Genomic DNA, 20,094 nt, shown 5'->3' with positions numbered 1-20,094 from the left:
TGAACGTACTTCCCGTTAGTTTTGAAAGACGCCCGCTTCCCCCCCCCCCCCCCCCCCCCTTTCCGGCCTCCTACCTCTATAACCGTTCAACTGAGATGCATTCCGTTTTTTGTTCAAAATGATATATCGTTCTAAAAGCATGTATTTACCAAAATTTCTGGTCTAAGTGTCTTTCAACACAATAATTTCTAGAATGAGATTTTCACTCTGCAGCGGAGTGTGGCTGATATGAAACTTAATCTGTCAGGAAGTTTCACAATAATTTCTTTCTCATGAGGATTGAGATTTCTGTCTCTCTCCACCTCTCAGTCTCTCTCTCTCTCTCTCTCTCTCTCTCTCTCTCTCTCTCTCTTTCTCTCTCTCTCTCTCCCCTCTTTCTCTGTACAGAAAATAACATTTAATAACGCTGTAAGACAATTTACATTCAGCACGCAGCTAAAGCAGAGAACTAAAGTTCCCTGGTATCAGTTAACTCAAGTTGCACATTCTTTCCTATTCCTCGCTGCTCTGTGAGTGTGGCACCTCAGTGTCATTCTGGAAGATAATCTTGTGTCAAATATTCCGGCACCAAAAAGATACATGGTAACGTTTCGATTAGTCACAAAAGAAACGTAAGACTATAATGACCTGTAACATTAGTAGCGTAACAAATGGGTATCGTGAATAAGCTGAAGCTCAATAAAGATATTTTATTTGTATCTTCTCTTTTTATTTGTTCAATGACAGGGTTAGCCGACTTTCTAGAAACACCTTTCGCATTTATTCTGTATTTTTTCAGTTTTCCTTTAGAAAGGTAATTAGATACTATCTGATTTCCATTTTGTATTTTTATTAATGTTGTTTTATTTATTGACTCTGTAAGGGGGACAGCATTTTTACCCCTAACGACTATGGTATCTGCAGATGTCGTTACATCTAGTTAAGCAATCTTATGATAAGAAAATATATAAATTAAGTGATCATGTCTCTGTAGTAGGTTCAGTACTTTAATATGGAACCCCAGTATCCTTTAGAAAGGTCGTATACTTACAAAACTTGATTGGAATTAATATTATTTTAAACATGGCAATCAAGTGATAAAATGTTACATTCTTTGTCTGTTGTAACAGAAGAGACTTTTCCGTCCCTGGATGCAAATGGACTGGGTCGTTTCAATGACGCCGGAAGGTCGTGCTTTCAGAAGACAAATTGGTCTGCTAAATGGATTAGTGGGACAGATAATAAATGTAGCAAAGAAGAAAAGAAATGGGCCGATGCTGTACAAGAGGAACTCTCTGATAGACGTCCTGTTGGATCGTCAAAGAGACATGGAGATATCAGAAGGAGAAGTTCATGAAGAGGTGAGTGGAAGCTGTCGAAGATAAATTAGTTGTAACTCACGCCACATAACCATAAATGTTTCGTTAACATCTATGACATAAGAGAAGTTTCTAGACATCAACAGCGATCATTTTGAACTCATCCAGAAAGAGGTCAGCATAGCATATTTGTATGTACACATTTATGTTTTTTGTATTTGTATGTTATATAGCAAGTTCACCAGAATAGAACTCTGATAAAGGATCGAAATAGGAAGTTACAATGCAGATAATATAAAGCAGTACACCCAAGCTTTCTCTAAACACACACTATAACTGCAGATCAGCCTTTTCAGTGTTTTAAGATACGTTATAGGGTCAGCGTTCTGTCGTGTCTTGCTACATCTTTCCGGAACAAAAACTGAACTTCCCCAAGGTGAGCTCTAACTAGACTTTCCATTTATCTGATAACAATTAATCGTGTCAGACTTTGCTACTATAACTTATTATACTGATGACTGGTCAATATTTACACCTCCCCATACATGTCTTCTTTTCAATAGGAATTATCGCTTTTTTTCTTGAAAATGTAAGGAATTACTTTCTGATTAAGGTGGAGATTTTTATATCTATATTTCCTATTGAATGCAAAAACAAAAGGAAGGATACAACAACTACCGGTGCCATGCCTTAACGAAAGATTATTATTTTTTTATTTGTTTATTAATACGTCAAGTTCCGTAGGACCAAATTGAGGAGCAAATCTCCAAGGTCATGGAACGTGTCGGTTCATGAAATTACAACATAAAAGTAATATGCCTATGTGCCCAAAAAAGTCAAACCATAACTTCAAGTAAACGCAATGAACAATATAACATAAGAATCAGCCTAATTTTTCAAGGAACTCTTCAACAGAATAGGAGGCGTGACCCATAAGGAAACTTTTCAGTTTCTGTTTGAAAGAGCGTGGATTTCTGCTAAGATTTTTGAGTTTTTATGGTAGGTTATTGAAAATGGATGCAGCAGTATCCTGCACACCTTTCTACACAAGAGTTAAGGAAGTCTGATTCAAATGCAGCTCCGATTTCTGCCGAGTATTAACTGTGTGAAAGCTTCTTGTCCTTGGTAATAAGCTGATATTGTTAACAAGAGACGACAGTACAGAATATATATATTGAAAGGCCATTGTGAAAATATCCATATTAGTGAGCAGGGGTCGACAAGAGGTTCGTGAACGTAAACCACTTATTGCCTGAACCGCCCGTTCCTTTTAGAATGGGAAGAGTTACCTCAAAATATAAAGCCATACGGCCTAAGAGAATGAAAATAAGCAAAGTAAACTAATTTTCCTGTCGAGCGATCATTACATCAGATACCGTCAGAACGGTAAAAATGGCAGTATTAGGTCTTTGAACAAGATCCTGAATGTGGGCTTCCCACGACAGTTTACTACCTATCTGACTGAACACATAGAAATTTGAACTTTTCAGTTTCACTAATCACGTCCCCATTCCGTGAAATTAAAACGTAAGGTTTTGTTTAGTTGTGTGCCGGAAACTGTAAAACCTGAGTTTTACTTTGATTCAGTGTTAGTTTATTTTCTGCAAGCCATGAACTTGTGTCATGAACTACACTTTTTGAAACCGAGCCACTGTTGCATACAACATCCTTTACTACCAAGCTAGAGTCATCAGCAAATAAAAATATTTTAGAGGTACCCGTACTACTAGAGGGCATATCATTTGTATGAATAAGGAACAGGAGTGGTCCCAACACTGCCGAGAACCCGGGAAAATTCCGGTCATACGTAAAGTCACTGACTGCATCGAGGCCTTCCATCCAGTCACTATTCGGCAAATCTAGGGTGGTAATGGAAGACAGAAAAGAACAGCTGAAGTTTTAAACTTCATGTTCGTGGAAACAGACGCAGGAGGATCAAACAAATGTACCGTTGTTTGGCTACCATACAGACTCCGGTACGGAGAACATAGATTCAGGCATCCGTGACGTAGAGAAGCGACTGAAAGAATTGTATACAAATAATTCGTCAAGTACAGATGGAATCCTGATTTCTGATTTGGCGTACAGAGCGTATTCTGCGACATTGACTCCTCTCCTTACTTAACTTGCGTTTATCGCGAATCTCTCACCCAGCGCAAAGTAACAAGCGACTGGAGAAACAGCGTAGAGGACTCCAGTACAGGGGGAAAAAAAAAAGTAAAAGAACGGACTGCGTAACTACAGGCCAATATCCGTAACATCAGTTTGCTGCATAACTCTTGAATGCAGCCGGCCGGAGTGGCCGAGCGGTTCCAGGCGCTTCAGTCTGAAACAGCGCGACCGCTACGGACGCAGGTTCGAATCCTGTCTCGGGCATGGATCTGTGTGGTCTCATTAGGCTAGTTAGGTTTAAGTAGTTCTAAGTTCTAGGGGGCTGATGACCTCAGTGTTGAGTCACATAGTGTTCAGAGCCATTTGAACCATTTCTTTCTTGAATGCATTCTGAGTTGTCCTGAATACATTCTGAATTCGAATATAATAAATTTCGTGGAGACAGAAAAGTTTCTTTCCACAAACCTGCACGGATTCAGAAACCATCGCTTTTGCGAAACATAACTTGTCCTCACATGATACCCTGCAAACCATGGATGGGAGGCAACCGGCATTTCCCTCTGCAGACTACTGACGAATGTTCGAGCATACAGATTAGATTCCCTGATACGTGAGTGGCTCGAAGACTTCCTAAGTAACAGAACCCAGTACATTGTCCTCCAGGTAAGTTATTCTCGGTAGACATAAATGATCTGACAGACAGCGGAAGCAGCAATTTTGGTGACGATGCTGTTTCTTACTTGAAGATCTTGTAGCTTGACTGTATGAGAATACAACATGACTTGATAAAATTCGTAATTGGTGTGATGAATGGCAGCTACCTTCCCGCCCCGGGACGTACGGCTGCAAAGTGCAAGTCTTATTTCAGTTGACGCCACATTGGGCGACTTTCGAGCCGGTGATGAGGATGAAATGTTGATGAGGACAACACAACGTTTAGTAGAGTGAAGGCTTTCACGACCGGGTGACATGGCTGTTGATATACTTTTCGGGATGTGAGGTCGTGGTCCAAGAACTTTTTCTGCTCCTTACGTTTCGTCCAGGACTGCGCTGGACTTCCTCAGAGGCGCTGCTCCGCTGAGCAGAAAAGATCTTGGAACACGACCTCATCCCGGAAAGTATATCAACAGCCAACACAACATTTAGTCCACGAGCGGATAAAATCTGCAACCCGCCCGGGATTCGAACCGGGGCCCGCTGCATGCGAGTCAAGCACGTTACCACCCAGCTAAGCAATATGAAACGGGACAAGTACGTCGGGTTGGTAATAGGGAAGGCGAATTCTCCACTTCGTTTTATCGAGAGCATTTCGGGAAGGTGTAGTTCATCCACGAAGAAGACAGCGTATAGAACGCTAGCGTGACCCGTTCTTGAGTGTTTGGGATTCCCACCAGGTCGGACTAAAGGGAGACATTGAAGCAATTCAGAGGCGTGCTGCTAGATTTGTTGCCGGGAGTTTCGATCAGAACGCAAGTATTATGAAGACGCTTCGAGAACTCAAATGGGAATACCTTGAGGGAAGACGACTTCTTTTCTTGAGGCACATTTAGAGAACCTGCATTTGAGGTCAACTGGAGAACGAATCTACTGCTGCTAACGTACACTTAGAGTAACGACTACGAAGGTAATATGCAAGAAATCAGTGGTTTTTACCTCGCTTTATTTGCAAATGGAGCAGTAAACGAAATGTCTAATGGCGGCACGTGTATTATGTGATTTTTCCATTAAACAATTCCCATTATCATATAGAGCCCCATCCCCCCTACCTCAAGAAAATATAAGCTTCAATCTGGACTCGGTTCCTAATAGTCAATTACCTCGCGAGAGGGCAGGGGGGCTGTTAATTTCGAGTACATAATTACTTGTGAGAGGACAATCAGTTTCAACATTTGCCTTACAGCCAGGGAAAACGTCCCGAAAATCGTAGAACTGGAACAATTTTTAATTTATTTCTGGAACAACACTGCCATTTTGTTCTTTCTAGTATTAAATAGTCAACCCTCCTGAGAGTCTTAGGTGGATATGAGGAATATTGCCGTTGGTTATATTATGCACGACATAATTACAATTTCACGTTTCAGTAAATCAGAACCTCTCACTTAGTGAAGTTGTTCCTAAGCCACCGTTAGGCAAGCAGTCTAAAGTAATCAACTATTATGACATTGCATTACTGAAATGTCTTTCCTACACATTTCTGTTATTTGCATTACTGAATTCCGTATTGCTGTGTGTAAGAGACAAATATACCCACTATGGAGCTACATATTTCCCCAGTACCGGTGGGTTTGCCCATACCTTTGCTACAGGTGTGTACGTTTGCACTGGCGAGCACAGAAACGACGGCAGCGGCAACCGGTTTCACGCTGTCTCTGCTGGCCTTGTACCCGGTGTGGCAGGACGCGGTGCACCGGGAACTGGACGAGGTCTTCGGCACAGGAGAGGGCCGCTTCAGGTCGTCCACTGCAGCAGACATCGCCCGTCTCGCCGTGCTGGACTGCGTCGTAAAGGTAGGCAGCACCACACAACCGCGCCCAAAGAAAATGTGACACCATCTGTATAGTGAAGCAGGTAACGGGCTTGCCGTAATGGATGCACCGGTTCCCGAGAGATCACCGAAGTTAAGCGCTGTCGGGCGTGGTCGGCACTTGGGTGGGTGACCATCCAGGCCGCCATGCGCTGTTGCCATTTTTCGGGATGCACTCAGCCTCGTGATGCCAATGGAAGAGCTACTCGACCGAATAGTAGCGGTTTCCGTCAAGAATACCATCCTGCGACCGGGAGAGCGGTGTGCTGACCCCACGCCCCTCCTATCCGCATCCTCCACCGAGGATGACACTGGGGTCGGATGGTCCCGGTAGGCCACTTGTGGCCTGAAGACGGAGTGCTTCATATAGTGAAGCAACGAAGCGTATCTAGTGGTGAGGGAAAAAGGCACAAGTCATTCCTGTTGCCAAGATGTTTGACTGAAAGACGAGCAGGACAGTTGGACTAATCCTCCTCTGATTAGGAATTTATATTTCCTATATTCATGTATTACTATCTTTTTTGATTCCGCACGTGTTCCCTGTAGGAGCCTAAACGGATGTCTCAAACAGAGAAGTTGTGAAATTCGGTTTGTCCATGAGGTATAGAAGAGAGTATATAACGGCCCAAAAATATGGTTCCAAAGGGACGAATTAAACAATACAATGAAAGTTTTATATAGATAAATAAGTGTGAGAATAAGTCTTAAATACAAATCTTTCATAAAATCTAGTGTCTTACTGTAAACTGTCTACGGCATTGTGAAACAGAAGGAAGCGTTGGAGTTGGTCACCTTGAATGCGTCTTCCAAAATAGTAGAGATCGCACCTGCCAGTGTCGACAACTCTGTTTCCACCTTAAAACGTACCTACGTCAGTTTCAAAGCCCCCTCATAAACGAAAACTTTATAATAACGAAGTAAAGATAAATGTGAGCATATGATGGCTTAACAATTCCTTGAATATCCATAGCGGTATCGCTGAGCCGGTCGGTGTGGCCGAGCGGTTCTAGGCGTTTCAGTCTGGAACCGTGCGACCGATACGGTCGCAGATTCGAATCCAGCCTCGGGCATGGATGTGTGTGATGTCCTAGGTTTAAGTAGTTCTAAGTTCTAGGGGACTGATGACCTCAGATGTTCAGTCCCATAGTGCTCAGAGCCATTTGAACCATTTGATATCGCTGAGAAAAACACTTAATTACGAAGAAAGTTTCAAATGGTTCAAATGGCTCTGAGCACTATGGGACTCAACAACTGAAGTCATCAGTCCCCTAGAACTTAGAACTACTTAAACCTAAGTAACCTAAGGACATCACACAACACCCAGTCATCACGAGGCAGAGAAAGCAAAGTAGTCACCATTATATATACAGGGTGTTTCAAAAATGACCGCTATATTTGAAACGGCAATACAAACTAAACGAACAGCGATAGAAATACACCATTTGTTGCAATATGCTTGGGACAACAGTACATTTTCAGGCAGACAAACTTTCGAAATTACAGTAGTTACAATTGTCAACAACAGATGGCGCTGCGGTCTGGGAAACTCTATAGTACGATATTTTTCACATATTCACCATTCGTAGCAATAATATGGCGTAGTCTCTGAATGAAATTACCCGAAACCTTTGACAACATGTCTGGCGGAATGGCTTCACATGCAGATGAGATGTACTGCTTCAGCTGTTCAATTGTTTCTGGATTCTGGCGGTACACCTGGTCTTTCAAGTGTCCCCACAGAAAGAATTCACAGTGATTCATGCCTGGCAAATAGGGAGGCCAATCCACGCCGCCTCCTGTATGTTTCGGATAGCCCAAAGCAATCACACGATCATCGAAATATTCATTCAGGAAATTAAAGACGTCGGCCGTGCGATGTGGCCGGGCACCATCTTGCATAAACCACGAGGTGTTCGCAGAGTCGTCTAAGGCAGTTTGTACCGCCACAAATTGACGAAGAATGTGCAGATAGCGTGATGCAGTAATCGTTTCGGGTCTGAAAAATGGGCCAATGATTCCTTCGAAAGAAATGGCGGCCCAGACAAGTACTTTTTGAGGATGCAAAGACGATAGGACTGCAACATGGGGCTTTTAGGTTCCCCATATGCGCCAGTTCTGTTTATTGACGAAGCCGTCCAGGTAAAAATAAGCTTCGTCAGTAAACCAAATGCTCCCCACATGCATATCTCCGTCATCAATTCTGTGCACCATATCGTTAGCGAATGTCTCTCGTGCAGCAATGGTAGCGGCGCTGAGGGGTTGCCGCGTTTGAATTTTGTATGGATAGAGGTGTAAACTCTGGCGCATGAGACGATATGTGGACGTTGGCGTCATTTGGACCGCAGCTGCAACACGGCGAACGGAAACCCGAGGCCGCCGTTGGATCACCTGCTGCACTAGCTGCGCGTTGCCCTCTGTGGTTGCTGTACGCGGTCGCCCTACCTTTCCAGCACGTTCATCCGTCACGTTCCCAGTCCGTTGAAATTTTTCAAACAGATCCTTTATTGTATCGCTTTTCGGTCCTTTGGTTACATTAAACCTCCGTTGAAAACTTCGTCTTGTTGCAACAACACTGTGTTCTAGGCGGTGGAATTCCAACACCAGAAAAATCCTCTGTTCTAAGGAATAAACCATGTTGTCCACAGCACACTTGCACGTTGTGAACAGCACACGCTTACAGCAGAAAGACGACGTGCAGAATGGCGCACCCACAGACTTCGTTGTCTTCTATATCTTTCACATCACTTGCAGCGCCATCTGTTGTTGAAAATTGTAACTACAGTAATTTCGAAAGTTTTTCCGCCTGAAAATGTACTGTTGTCCCAAGCATATTGCAACAAACGGTGTATTTCTGTCGCTGCTCGTTTAGTTTTTATTGCCGTTTCAAGTATACCGGTCATTTTTGAAACACCCTGTACTAAGATGGTATCTGTTCTTTCGGGCATGACCATGCAGCTCGTTAGAATGAAATTACAATGAAATGAGAACCTTTACTGCTTTCAGGCGTTGACATACGTCAACGGGGACCGATGAAAATGTCCGAAAGAACAGATACAATCTTAGTATATATATATATATATATATATATATATATATATATATATATATATATATATAAGGCTCACCGGCCACTTGACGATCTTCTTCTTCTTCTGTGCGAATGCACAAACAGTGCCCGAACTCTTACGGGAATCCGCAACGCGCCGCGAGTAATGAGTATAATGGGCGGGGGCACTACGAATGTAGTGGGGGTCAACACGTTGAGAATGTGGGTTTCGCAGGAGGCGTGCCAGAGATAAATCCCTGCAGTCGCGCTATCGTCTGTGTCCTCTTTGGCTCCGATGGATAGAGCGTCTGCCATGTAAGCTGGAAATCCCGGGTTCGAGTCCCGGTCGGGGCACACATTTTCATCAGTCCCCGTTGACGTATGTCAACACCTGTAAGCACCTAAGGGTGGTCATTTCATTGTAGTCACCATTGTTGTGTAGAACCCGTTGCCAGCGATGTGATAGGCGTAGTATACCGTCAGCAAAGCTTTTTCTATTGATAGTGCGAATGGAGCGGTCTACTGCCTGTCGGATCTCTGGAACAGTTCTGAAGCGAATGCCACGAAGTGGTTCGTTGATCTTCGGAATCAAATAAAAGTCACAAGGCCTTAAGTTCGGGGAGTATGGTGGATGGTACAGTACTTCCCAGTCCCATCGACCGAACAGAGCAGCCACAGCTTGCGCTGTATGCGGCTGTGCATTGTGCAAAATGATGGGTGGGTTGCGCAGTAAGTGTCGCCGCTTCTTTCGCAAAGCTAGTCGCAGGTGACGCTCCAAACACGAACAGCAATACTGCGCATTTAGCTCCGAATATGAAGGAACCATTTCGTGTCATTTGCTTCAGAACTGTTCCAGAGAGTCGACGGCCAGTAGACCGCACTATTCGCGCGATCAACAGAACAGGCTCTGCTAACTGTATGCTACGCATTATCGCCGGCAACGGTTTCTACACAACGCTAATGACCACTATGAAGGATAGTAACAGGTGCAAACATGTAACTCTTTTGAATCGGTTGTGAATAAATAGTTGCCACTGTTTAGGTTCCAACCCTCGTATGTCGCAATATGTGTTCTGCGCAAGTTGGTTACGTATGAGATTTTGTATGCATTTCGCTCCTTGTTCTCATGAGAAGAAATATACCGTACTTATCCTAACTATAAAAAGTAAAGGTCATAGACTTTCTTGCCCAACCAGGTAACTATTCTGCAACGGCAAGAATCTGCCAACTGTTCTCGTTACAGTAAGGTGACAGCGGCAACTTCGGCGCTCCACGCATCATTGATATTCAATATGACGGCAAATAACAGTGGTGCATGAAGAGGAATCAATATGCAATAGTGTAGCAGCTCGTTGTCTAAAGAAACCAGCAGGCAAACCAGACTTTACCTGCATGTTTTGTAGTTAAGAGATCGCTGACGACTATCCAAACTTCAGTTCTGCTGATGCGTCGAGGACCTTTCTTCGAAGAGTCGCCAGGTTTTTACGGATGAAAGTAATTGTGTCAGGATAAGAACCCGAAGAACAGACATATGAATCCTAGACGACAACGGTCTTACCGTTATCGTCTGGAAAATAACCTTATAGAATTTTCAATCATTTGTGCATACACTCCTTGGACAACCGGGCCATTTATCGTTGTCAACTTCCTTGACTGAAGGGTATGGTATGTTTCAGCGAGGTAATGCGTTTTATTGTATTTAGAGAAATGTGGTGTGAGAAATGGGCTTACAGGACCTTCAAAACACTTCCACTTGACAGATATACACTCCTGGAAATGGAAAAAAGAACACATTGACACCGGTGTTTCAGACCCACCATACTTGCTCCGGACACTGCGAGAGGGCTGTACAAGCAATGATCACACGCAAGGCACAGCGGACACACCAGGAACCGCGGTGTTGGCCGTCGAATGGCGCTAGCTGCGCAGCATTTGTACACCGCCGCCGCCAGTGTCAGCCAGTTTGCCGTGGCATACGGAGCTCCATCGCAGTCTTTAACACTGGTAGCATGCCGCGACAGCGTGGACGTGAACCATATGTGCAGTTGACGGACTTTGAGCGAGGGCGTACAGTGGGCATGCGGGAGGCCGGGTGGACGTACCGCCGAATTGCTCAACACGTGGGGCGTGAGGTCTCCACAATACATCGACCTGGGACCGGACCGCAGCGATGCACGGATGCACGCCAAGACCGTAGGATCGTACGCAGTGCCGTAGGGGACCGCACCGCCACTTCCCAGCAAATTAGGGACACTGTTGCTCCTGGGGTATCGGCGAGGACCATTCGCAGCCGTCTCCATGAAGCTGGACTACGGTCCCGCACACCGTTAGGCCGTCTTCCCCTCACGCCCCAACATCGTGCAGCCCGCCTCCAGTGGTGTCGCGACAGGCGCGAATGGAGGGACGAATGGAGATGTGTCGTCTTCAGCGATGAGAGTCGCTTCTGCCTTGGTGACAATGATGGTCGTATGCGTGTTTGGCGCCATGCAGGTGAGCGCCACAATCAGGACTGCAAACGACCGAGGCACACAGGGCCAACACCCGGCATCATGGTGTGGGGAACGATCTCCTACACTGGCCGTACACCTCTGGTGATCGTCGAGGGGACACTGAATAGTGCACGGTACATCCAAACCGTCATCGAACCCATCGTTCTACCATTCCTAGACCGGCAAGGGAACTTGCTGTTCCAACAGGACAATGCACGTCCGCATGTATCCCGTGCCACCTAACGTGCTCTAGAAGGTGTAAGCCAACTACATTGGCCAGCAAGATCTCCGGATCTGTCCCCCATTGAGCATGTTTGGGAATGGATGAAGCGTCGTCTCACGCGGTCTGCACGTCCAGCACGAACGCTGGTCCAACTGAGGCGCCAGGTGGAAATGGCATGCAAGCCGTTCCACAGGACTACATCCAGCATCTCTACGATCGTCTCCATGGGAGAATAGCTGCCTGCATTGCTGCGAAAGGTGGATATACACTGTACTAGTGCCGACATTGTGCATGCTCTGTTGCCTGTGTGTATGTGCCTGTGGTTCTGTCATTGTGATCATGTGATGTATCTGACCCCAGGAATGTGTCAATAAAGTTTCCCTTTCCTGGGACATGAATTCACGGTGTTCTTATTTCAATTTACAGGAGTGTACAAATGGTTCAAATGGCCCTGAGCACTATGGGACTTAACGTCTGAGGTCATCAGTCCCCTAGCACTTAAAGCGACCTAACCTAAGGACATCACACGCAGCCATGCCCGAGGCACGATTCGAACCTGCGACCGTAGCGGTCGCGCGGTTCCAGACTGTAGCGCCTAGAACCACTCGGCAACATCGGCCGGCACCGATATACATGGAGAAAAATTAATCGGTAGTGAGATGAGGTCGAGCGATTCTCTTATCAACATATTCCGAAAATGTACCAGAACAGTCTTAGATTTTTGATGGCAAGTTGCATACCCAATCAAAATTTCCCCCGTCGGAGGTTCGAGTCCTCCCTCGGGTATGGGTGTGTGTGTCGTCATTAGCGTAAGTTAGTTTAAGTTAGATTAAGTAGTGCGTAAGTTTAGGGACCGATGACATCCGCAGTTTGGTCCCATAAGACCTTGCAACAAATTTCCAATTTTTCAATCAACATATGCGTCACTTCGGTTGAACTAGAAACACCTCAGAGTAAGTAATTTAGCAGTTTGTAAATAAAGATTCTGAGGTCGCTGGATGTCATACAAACTATGATAGACGATAACTGCGTAAGTAGTGAAGTGTGAATGTGTGAAGTCATATTATTCTGGGCTTATGCAGGAGTTCAAGTAGACATTTTCATACACTTTAGAGGATTCCTAAAGAGGATCTACATGGAACTAATTCGAGCTGCATAACGTCTGCATATTGTTTCTGAAGCGAACACGCTGAAAAAATGTAAAACAAAATAGAAATAACGATGGTCATACACCACGGACTCCCATTACATATCGTGAGGACAAATTCGTGTGAAGACAACCCAAAATAAAATTTTAACGATTGGTATGGTGACATTAATGTAATCAGATTTTCAGAGAAATATTAGAAGGCTAGTGAAAGAAACTGGTCCACACACACGGTATTTTACGTAGTCGTTACTTTTAACCCCAACTCTTCGCGAACCCCTGATGTTCTATGGTGAGAGTGCTACAATTGGAGACATGAGCATTATCACACTGCGTTCACGGATGGATGATGCTTCGGGCTAGGCTTTGACTATAGTGCCTCGACACCTGCTGTTGACCTAATCAAAGCAGCTGTGGAAGTGAAGTTCAGATCTCCATCTAATCACCCGGTGTTAAATTATCATACTTTCCCCAAATCGGCGTTGGTGAATTTTTCTTTGAACATGCCAAGAGGAGCTATTCTTGCTCCATCCATGCCCGTTTGGGGCGTGTGTGTCTATAATCTTTTCGTTGACGGCACGTTAAGGATTTATTTGCTCTTTCCTAACTATATGAAACAACAAATCGTAGGATTCAAAGCTGTGTGATTTTTAAGGGCCCTGTGAGCGTCCGTTAGGTGGATTTTTTTTCGTATTGTCAACACCTTTACACATACACAAAGATATATCGGCGATCACAGGGCCTGAAGACCCTGCGCCGATCTTACATTGTTCCTCCATAGGATCCAGTGCACTTTGGATCCAGTGCACAAGGATACCCAGCTACTGAAGGTGCTCCTGCAGTTCATCTTTCCATTGCTCCCATGGTTTCCCAATGGAACAGATACCGACAGGATTTCACGTAAGCACAGCCTTGGACCAGAAAGTGATTGGCTTCCAGGAAACATGCGCTGATAGGTTTATTCTCCTTGCTTTCATTTTCTGCAAGATACTCGGTTGTTTGGGCAGGTGTCTTTCTTTTCGCCAGTTGCTTCAGAGATCTTCTTAATGATTTTCCGTTCGAAGTTCGACATATTCTCTTGGACCTTTCTGGTGGTCCCACATAACAACACTGGTACTAATACGGCATTAAAGGCTCTTAGTTTTAACTGATGAAATTAGCTGCTTCAGAGTGAAATAAGAGTATTTTTGGACCATTAGACAGTACGCTCACCAATTTTTTGTTTTAAGTTTCTAGCAGGGGTACCCGGCTTCGCTCAGGGAGTCGATGAGAGATTGTGTCGTAGTTGGACTAAAAGGATAAACTGTAAAGTATAAGAGGTAAAAATATACTGAAAACATAACTATTTACAATACTTGTTTCTAAACAACATTTTTCATTTTGTTATGCGGGGTATATATGTTCAAATTGTTCGAATTTCCTACTCGAGAGCAAGCTACGAATAGTTGCCGTGAGAGAAGCAAGAGTTTTTAAAGTTTGTCCTTGCGCTTTGTTAATTTTAAAACTAGAGGTTAATTTGATTGGAAATGACAATCTTTTAAATTGAAACGGCAGTTCAGTAGAGATCAGTGGTATTCTGGGGATAAATAGTGTGTGTCTTTTGTACTTTTCAGCCATAAGTTCGGCTTCGATGATGTTCTCTGCAGCTGTTTGACGATCATCCTTGTTCCATTACGTAGTTCTGATGAGTTAGGTTTTCTGAGTACTATAATCGGAGATCCTATTTTAAGTCGAAAGGAGTGTAATGGCACTCGTGGTACTTGCAAAAAGTTCAGAAAATCTGTAGGTAAGATCACACTTCCTTCAACGTTCCATCGGGTTGATCGATTTGCATTTTCTTTTGAATATTCAAGTTGATATCGTCGACCACACTGTTTTGGGGTTTCCAAAACTGCCCTTTCAAATAGCCAATCCAGTCTGGTATAGTTGTGTACAATGTTTGGATAAATTTAGTCGATGAGTTTTTTTTTTCAGTAGTGACGACGTTACAGAAATCACTGGTGAGTTTAATGAGGCCGGTTGTCTGGTCAGTAGGATATGCTTTCCCTATTTGTAGAAGTTGTTCAGCAAAATGTGCTGTTGTTTCGCCTTTCGATAGTTCAACTCTCATAGCGTTTGTTAGTCGCAGTATTTGTATATGTGGCCAGACTTGATTTTTTTAAAGCAGGTATTAATTTCGTTTGCTAATGTTGGGAGTGTTTGTCGAAAATTTCCTAAAAGTATGAGTAGGGCTTCTTCTATCACTTCAGAATTTCCTCGCAAGTCTTGTTATGTTCTGTCCACGGCTTCGAGTGATTTGTTACGTGGCACTGTGCTTTCGTTCCTCCACTTTTTTAATCGTATTTTAATCAGTTTTACATATTCTACTTCAATTTCGGAATGTTACCGGGTTTCTGTATTTTCAACGCATTTTACACAATTACTCAAGGTCCAAACCACCACTCTCGACGAACTGACACGTTAACAAAACGTCATATCGCGTCGATCCTGTAGTGTTCTCAATTTCTGTATCACTGCCAACTCCATTACTTTGCTATGGTCATGTACGTGTGGACATATCGCAAACCCTGATACACTGCCAAGATAACATGACAAAAGTACTGTTTCTTCGTGTATGAAGCTTTCATCTGAAGAGAGGAGGTGCAAGAACTACGAACCTTAACCGAAACAATTTATAAATTAGGTAAGAATTTATTATGATTTGCCATCTCCCCCTGTGTGGATGAGAGTTGCAAAATATTCTCGCACTCGTAGCATAAAGTCGGAGATTGAAAGATCTTTCCAACACCTGTGACGATTACCACCCCAACAAACGAATCATATCCACTGGAGCACTCCGCCTTCTACTGCGGAATGAGCTTCGATTTCGGTCTGCAAGGGGAAACTATTGCGAGAGGATGAGTAGTTAGTTCTGTGCCAGGAGACGTCCTTCTGTTTGATTCTTCCTAGTTTTCCTCAGAAAGATGGCAGTGGTACACGTAGCGTCTTAACTTGACTCGTGGTTGGCGTCATCTGTCAATGCCCGCAGAGGAATCGCGACGTAAACGACCTCCAGCCCATTCCCATCAAATGACATTGCACACTTCGTTCCAGCCGGCTGCTGCACTGGCTGTTCAGTGGTGGCCCCGGCTTCTGCTATACGGCAGTTCAAGTGGTTCTGAGCGCTATGGGACTTAACTTCTGAGGTCATCAGTCCCCTAGAACTTAGAACTACTTAAACCTAACTAACCTAAGGACATCATACACATCCATGCCCGAGGCAGGATACGAACCTGCGACCGTAGCGGTCGCTCGGTTCCAGACCGTAGCGACTAGAACCGTTCGGCCACCACGGCTGGCTGCCCCGGCAGTCAATGACGGCGACGCGCCTATTGCAATTACACACACCAACTTGGGAAGTGCTCCGTTCTCTCACGCTCACCACCATTCTCCATCATCCATCGTACCAAGAGACGGTTGCGGTGTAGCCGTGGCATTCGAAGATAATGATCTGCCGTCCATGTAGGCCCTATTCAGTCCTCTGGAATGTCAGGGACACTGGTGTTCCGATCCTGGTGGGATAGAAACACCTTTATGTCCTATCATCAGCGACAGAGGCAGACTTTGATGTTGAACGCTGCAACTGGTGATTATGACGAGGTAGATATCTCTTCCAGTAGCAGCTGTTGTTGTCCGTAGCGTGCAGGAAATCTACAACAGACTTGAGCCAGACGTCACTTCCCTCCAAACAGAGAATCGAATGGGAACGCCATGTATGATATCGATCACTCTTACCAACTGCCTTACAAGCTAAACTGCTGGGGTATTAACGGAGCGAACTAGTGGATAATGTTTACCCAATATCTTTCGTCATGATCACATATGAGTTGCTATTACGAAGGAATTAGTGGTTCCCACTCATCTGTGCTTGCTTAAGGAGTTTGTTATAGAATAGAACTGGTTGGTAAGAGCTCTTGCTACCGTTGCATTCGCCTTAGCCTTTCTTTCGCCATGTAACATAGGTGACACGACCCTGTCTGATCTGTTTGATCCACAAAATTCTGCTGTAGTCTGCTGCCTGGCTCGCCAGAAACGTCGAGTTTGTGTTTTGCTCTGATCTAGTTTCAGTGCCTGCCCTATATAATGTTGTCATGCAACAGGTCTCCAGATTTCACCATTAGTGCTGTGTCATACACGATCTCTCTAGGTGTATGCATGCTGAGGCGGTTAGCACTGCTTATTGGTGTGTAGTAGATATGAGCCTGATACATTTGAGAGTGTTGTGGTGATATAACAGACGATATAAGACGGAAAAGAAAAGTATCGTTTATGCATAATGGAGCTTCAGATGGAAGGAGTTCGTAACATTTTACGTAAATCACTTGTGCAATCACTTCAGCAGTATTTTTATAGCGTTTGTATTCCACACCAAGAAGGCACTACGAAAAGAGATATGATCATAGAATGTAAACATAGAACATAAACATAGAACATAAGGATACACGGTTCGGCACTAAACCGCGCTATAATGTTAAAGTAGTGTGATTTCCGATATATTAGTCACATGGAATGAAACGCTGTTAATACTCCAGTACAGGAAATAGATTTTCAACATCTGACATACATTCTCCCTGAAGCTTTCTATTCCAACCATTATGGTAAGGAACATTACGATGATAAAATTTCTGCCTTCTACACAAAAAGAAAAAAACTGTTTTTTATATATGTACTATACAGCTTTCTAGACGTGTACAGCGCCCACTGCTCACATCCAGTTACGGTATGGAAATCATACTGTGCTCGCATCAGTCCTATAAAACGGTCGTCAGCAGTGGATAATGTATGAAACAATTACATCTTTTAATGAAATAGATAAACGCATTGCAATAGTGTCCGACATATGAAATTACATACCACGGTACACTAAGTGAACAGAACACAGTTTCTTCCACACACGTCATCTCTCTCTACAATGCATCAGTCGTCTACCATTAAACCATGCCTCATCACAACCTCTCAAACTGATTGCTCCATCTACTTTCTATCGTCCATTCCAGGAAAGCAACAAAGACAGCAGTCAACTTGTAGGTATCCTTATTACCTAAATAGACATACAGCAGAATGTTGTTTAAACCATGCAGCAACTGTTCTGTAAAGTATTTGTTAGCTGACAATGGTTGTGATTGATAGAGAGTACAGAGGAGCACATTGCAAATACTGTCTGTTAGACCTTAAAACACTTAAACAGTCTTGCACAGGGTCAAACAAGAGAGCCATTCTGTAGTTGCGTACTGCGGTCACCAAGTTAGTAATACAAAGCTCTTTAGTTAAGGAAATTTTATAAAATTCTATAAATTGGTTGCCGATAACTTTGGGATTACACCTGGCTTTGTGACCCGACATATATAAACTTATTATTCTTCATTTGGTGGTCATCCGTGTTAAAGAATCTGTTTCAGCCGTGTTATCAGTGTCGACGAAAAACGACTGTTTCCCTCGTTCCTGATGCTTCCCTGTCAACATTTTGTCATATTCCTCATGCTGTTACATACTCGTTCCTATGCACAAGAACTTTCCTGCACCAAGCAGACATAAGTACTCCATTATTTTCCCTCAATTTCCCCGCATTTTGGAGTACTTCCCTCAAATTATTCGTATTTCCCGTCAAGTTTCGTAGTTCTACCGATTTTATGGCTCTTCTGCTCATGTTATCATGACATTTCTTTTCACCACGTTTACTGAAATTGCTTGTCAATGTAATACAGTTGTCAACATCCAGAGCAACTACGCTGTTTTTCTCCATGTGTATCTGCCTGCGCTGTAACAGCATTTCATTCACCGGAAATCACACTGCTTTAATATTATAGCATGTTTAAGCGCAGGATCACGTAGCCGTGTGTTTTTCTTCTACGATCATATCTCTCTTCCCAGTGCCTTCTTGGTATGGAATCCAAACACTACAACAAAACTACAGGATTGGTAGCACAAGTGATTTACGTAAAATGTTTCAAACTCCTTCCCTCTGGTTCTCCATCATGCATAAACCAAACATTTCTTTTTCTTCTTAGTCGTCTGTTATATCACCATAACACTCTCACATGTATCAGGCTCGTATCGAATAGACACCAAGAAGGAGTGCTGTCCTCCTCAGCACGAATACATCCTTTGACAGAGGCAGAGCATGTTCTTAGCACTCCGTCATGAAGCCAAATCGAGTTTAATATTCTAGTCCTCGGTTGCAGGACGTGACAGATATTAAGCTGATCAGAACAGATTTTTCAGCCTGATGAGAGAGTACTAATAGGAAATATAGCATATATTATATTATTGTACAGGATTTTCACAACAAGTAACGTCACTGTAGCGATGCTAAAACACATGTACGGTCCGATTTCTTCTGTCTTCGAAAATAGCTCGTATAAAAGGGAGGAATCTGGATTTCGCGTGAGAAATACGAGGTGTTATGACAAAACATCCCTATTTCGAATTGGATAGAGTGGATTTTTCAAACTGAATACGAAGGGTGCAGTTAGTTCAATTCGCTCCTGCCACAGCCAACGGTAGAAGTGGTCTCGAGGGGTCAGTGACAGAAGCTGTGGCTTAAGTGTGTAGCGAGTTACACTTACAAAGAAAAATTTTGGCTCGAAGGCTTTTCACTCGCTAGAAGGTACTGGACAAGACGGGTGGTAACGGGTCAGTTCCTTCGTCTTGAGATGCCGAATTCAAGCAAGATAATGACCACAAAATGTCGTACAATGTATCTTCCATGTTTCTGTTGGCTAGCATATGGCTTCCCTCTTGTAAATAGGCGTAAGTGTGTTTTATTCCCAATGCTGTTGCTACCGGAGTCCTCTATATAGGGGCAGGCATTTATAGTTGCACAGCTACTGTGGCTTATTTTTCTAATATTATTGCTCATATTTATGTTCCTCCCAACAGCTATTCCCCAGCATTTCGGTGATAGTTAGCTGTCCCATTATTATTAACTATTCTTCTCTACAGGGTCATTGGCCAGACTGGCTGGAACAACCCTCTAGTGCCAGACTAACAGCAATTATTGTGTCTACATCCAGCAGTTATTAATGAAACTGGGTAGAGTTGCTGTCCAGTGCTTGATCAATGGCAAAGCTCATGCTTCATAGCCAGAGAGAAGAAAAAATTGGATTTTACACCCAATTTTTGAATTTCCCACCAATAGGAGGAGCGAAGTTAGACTGTAACGGATTTCTGGTTTGGTCATCTTTGACTATGATGTTATAGAGTGTGTCAGTATTCC

At 43.7% G+C, this 20,094-nt stretch overlaps 1 protein-coding gene across 1 annotated transcript in view; it reads left to right on the top strand.

Moving 5' to 3' along the window:
• The window catches only part of LOC126355253 (cytochrome P450 4C1-like), a 60,592-nt gene that overhangs the window by 34,258 nt on the left and 6,240 nt on the right, over positions 1-20,094 (top strand). The window contains exons 4-5 of the mRNA XM_050005536.1: positions 1,110-1,340; positions 5,717-5,917. Of these exons, the coding sequence (XP_049861493.1) occupies positions 1,110-1,340; positions 5,717-5,917 (432 nt within the window). The remainder of the gene's footprint in view (positions 1-1,109; positions 1,341-5,716; positions 5,918-20,094) is intronic.

This window comes from Schistocerca gregaria, chromosome 3 (genome assembly GCF_023897955.1).
Source record: "Schistocerca gregaria isolate iqSchGreg1 chromosome 3, iqSchGreg1.2, whole genome shotgun sequence".
Lineage (NCBI taxonomy): Eukaryota > Metazoa > Arthropoda > Insecta > Orthoptera > Acrididae > Schistocerca > Schistocerca gregaria.
This window is presented reverse-complemented; position numbering and strand designations above follow the sequence as displayed.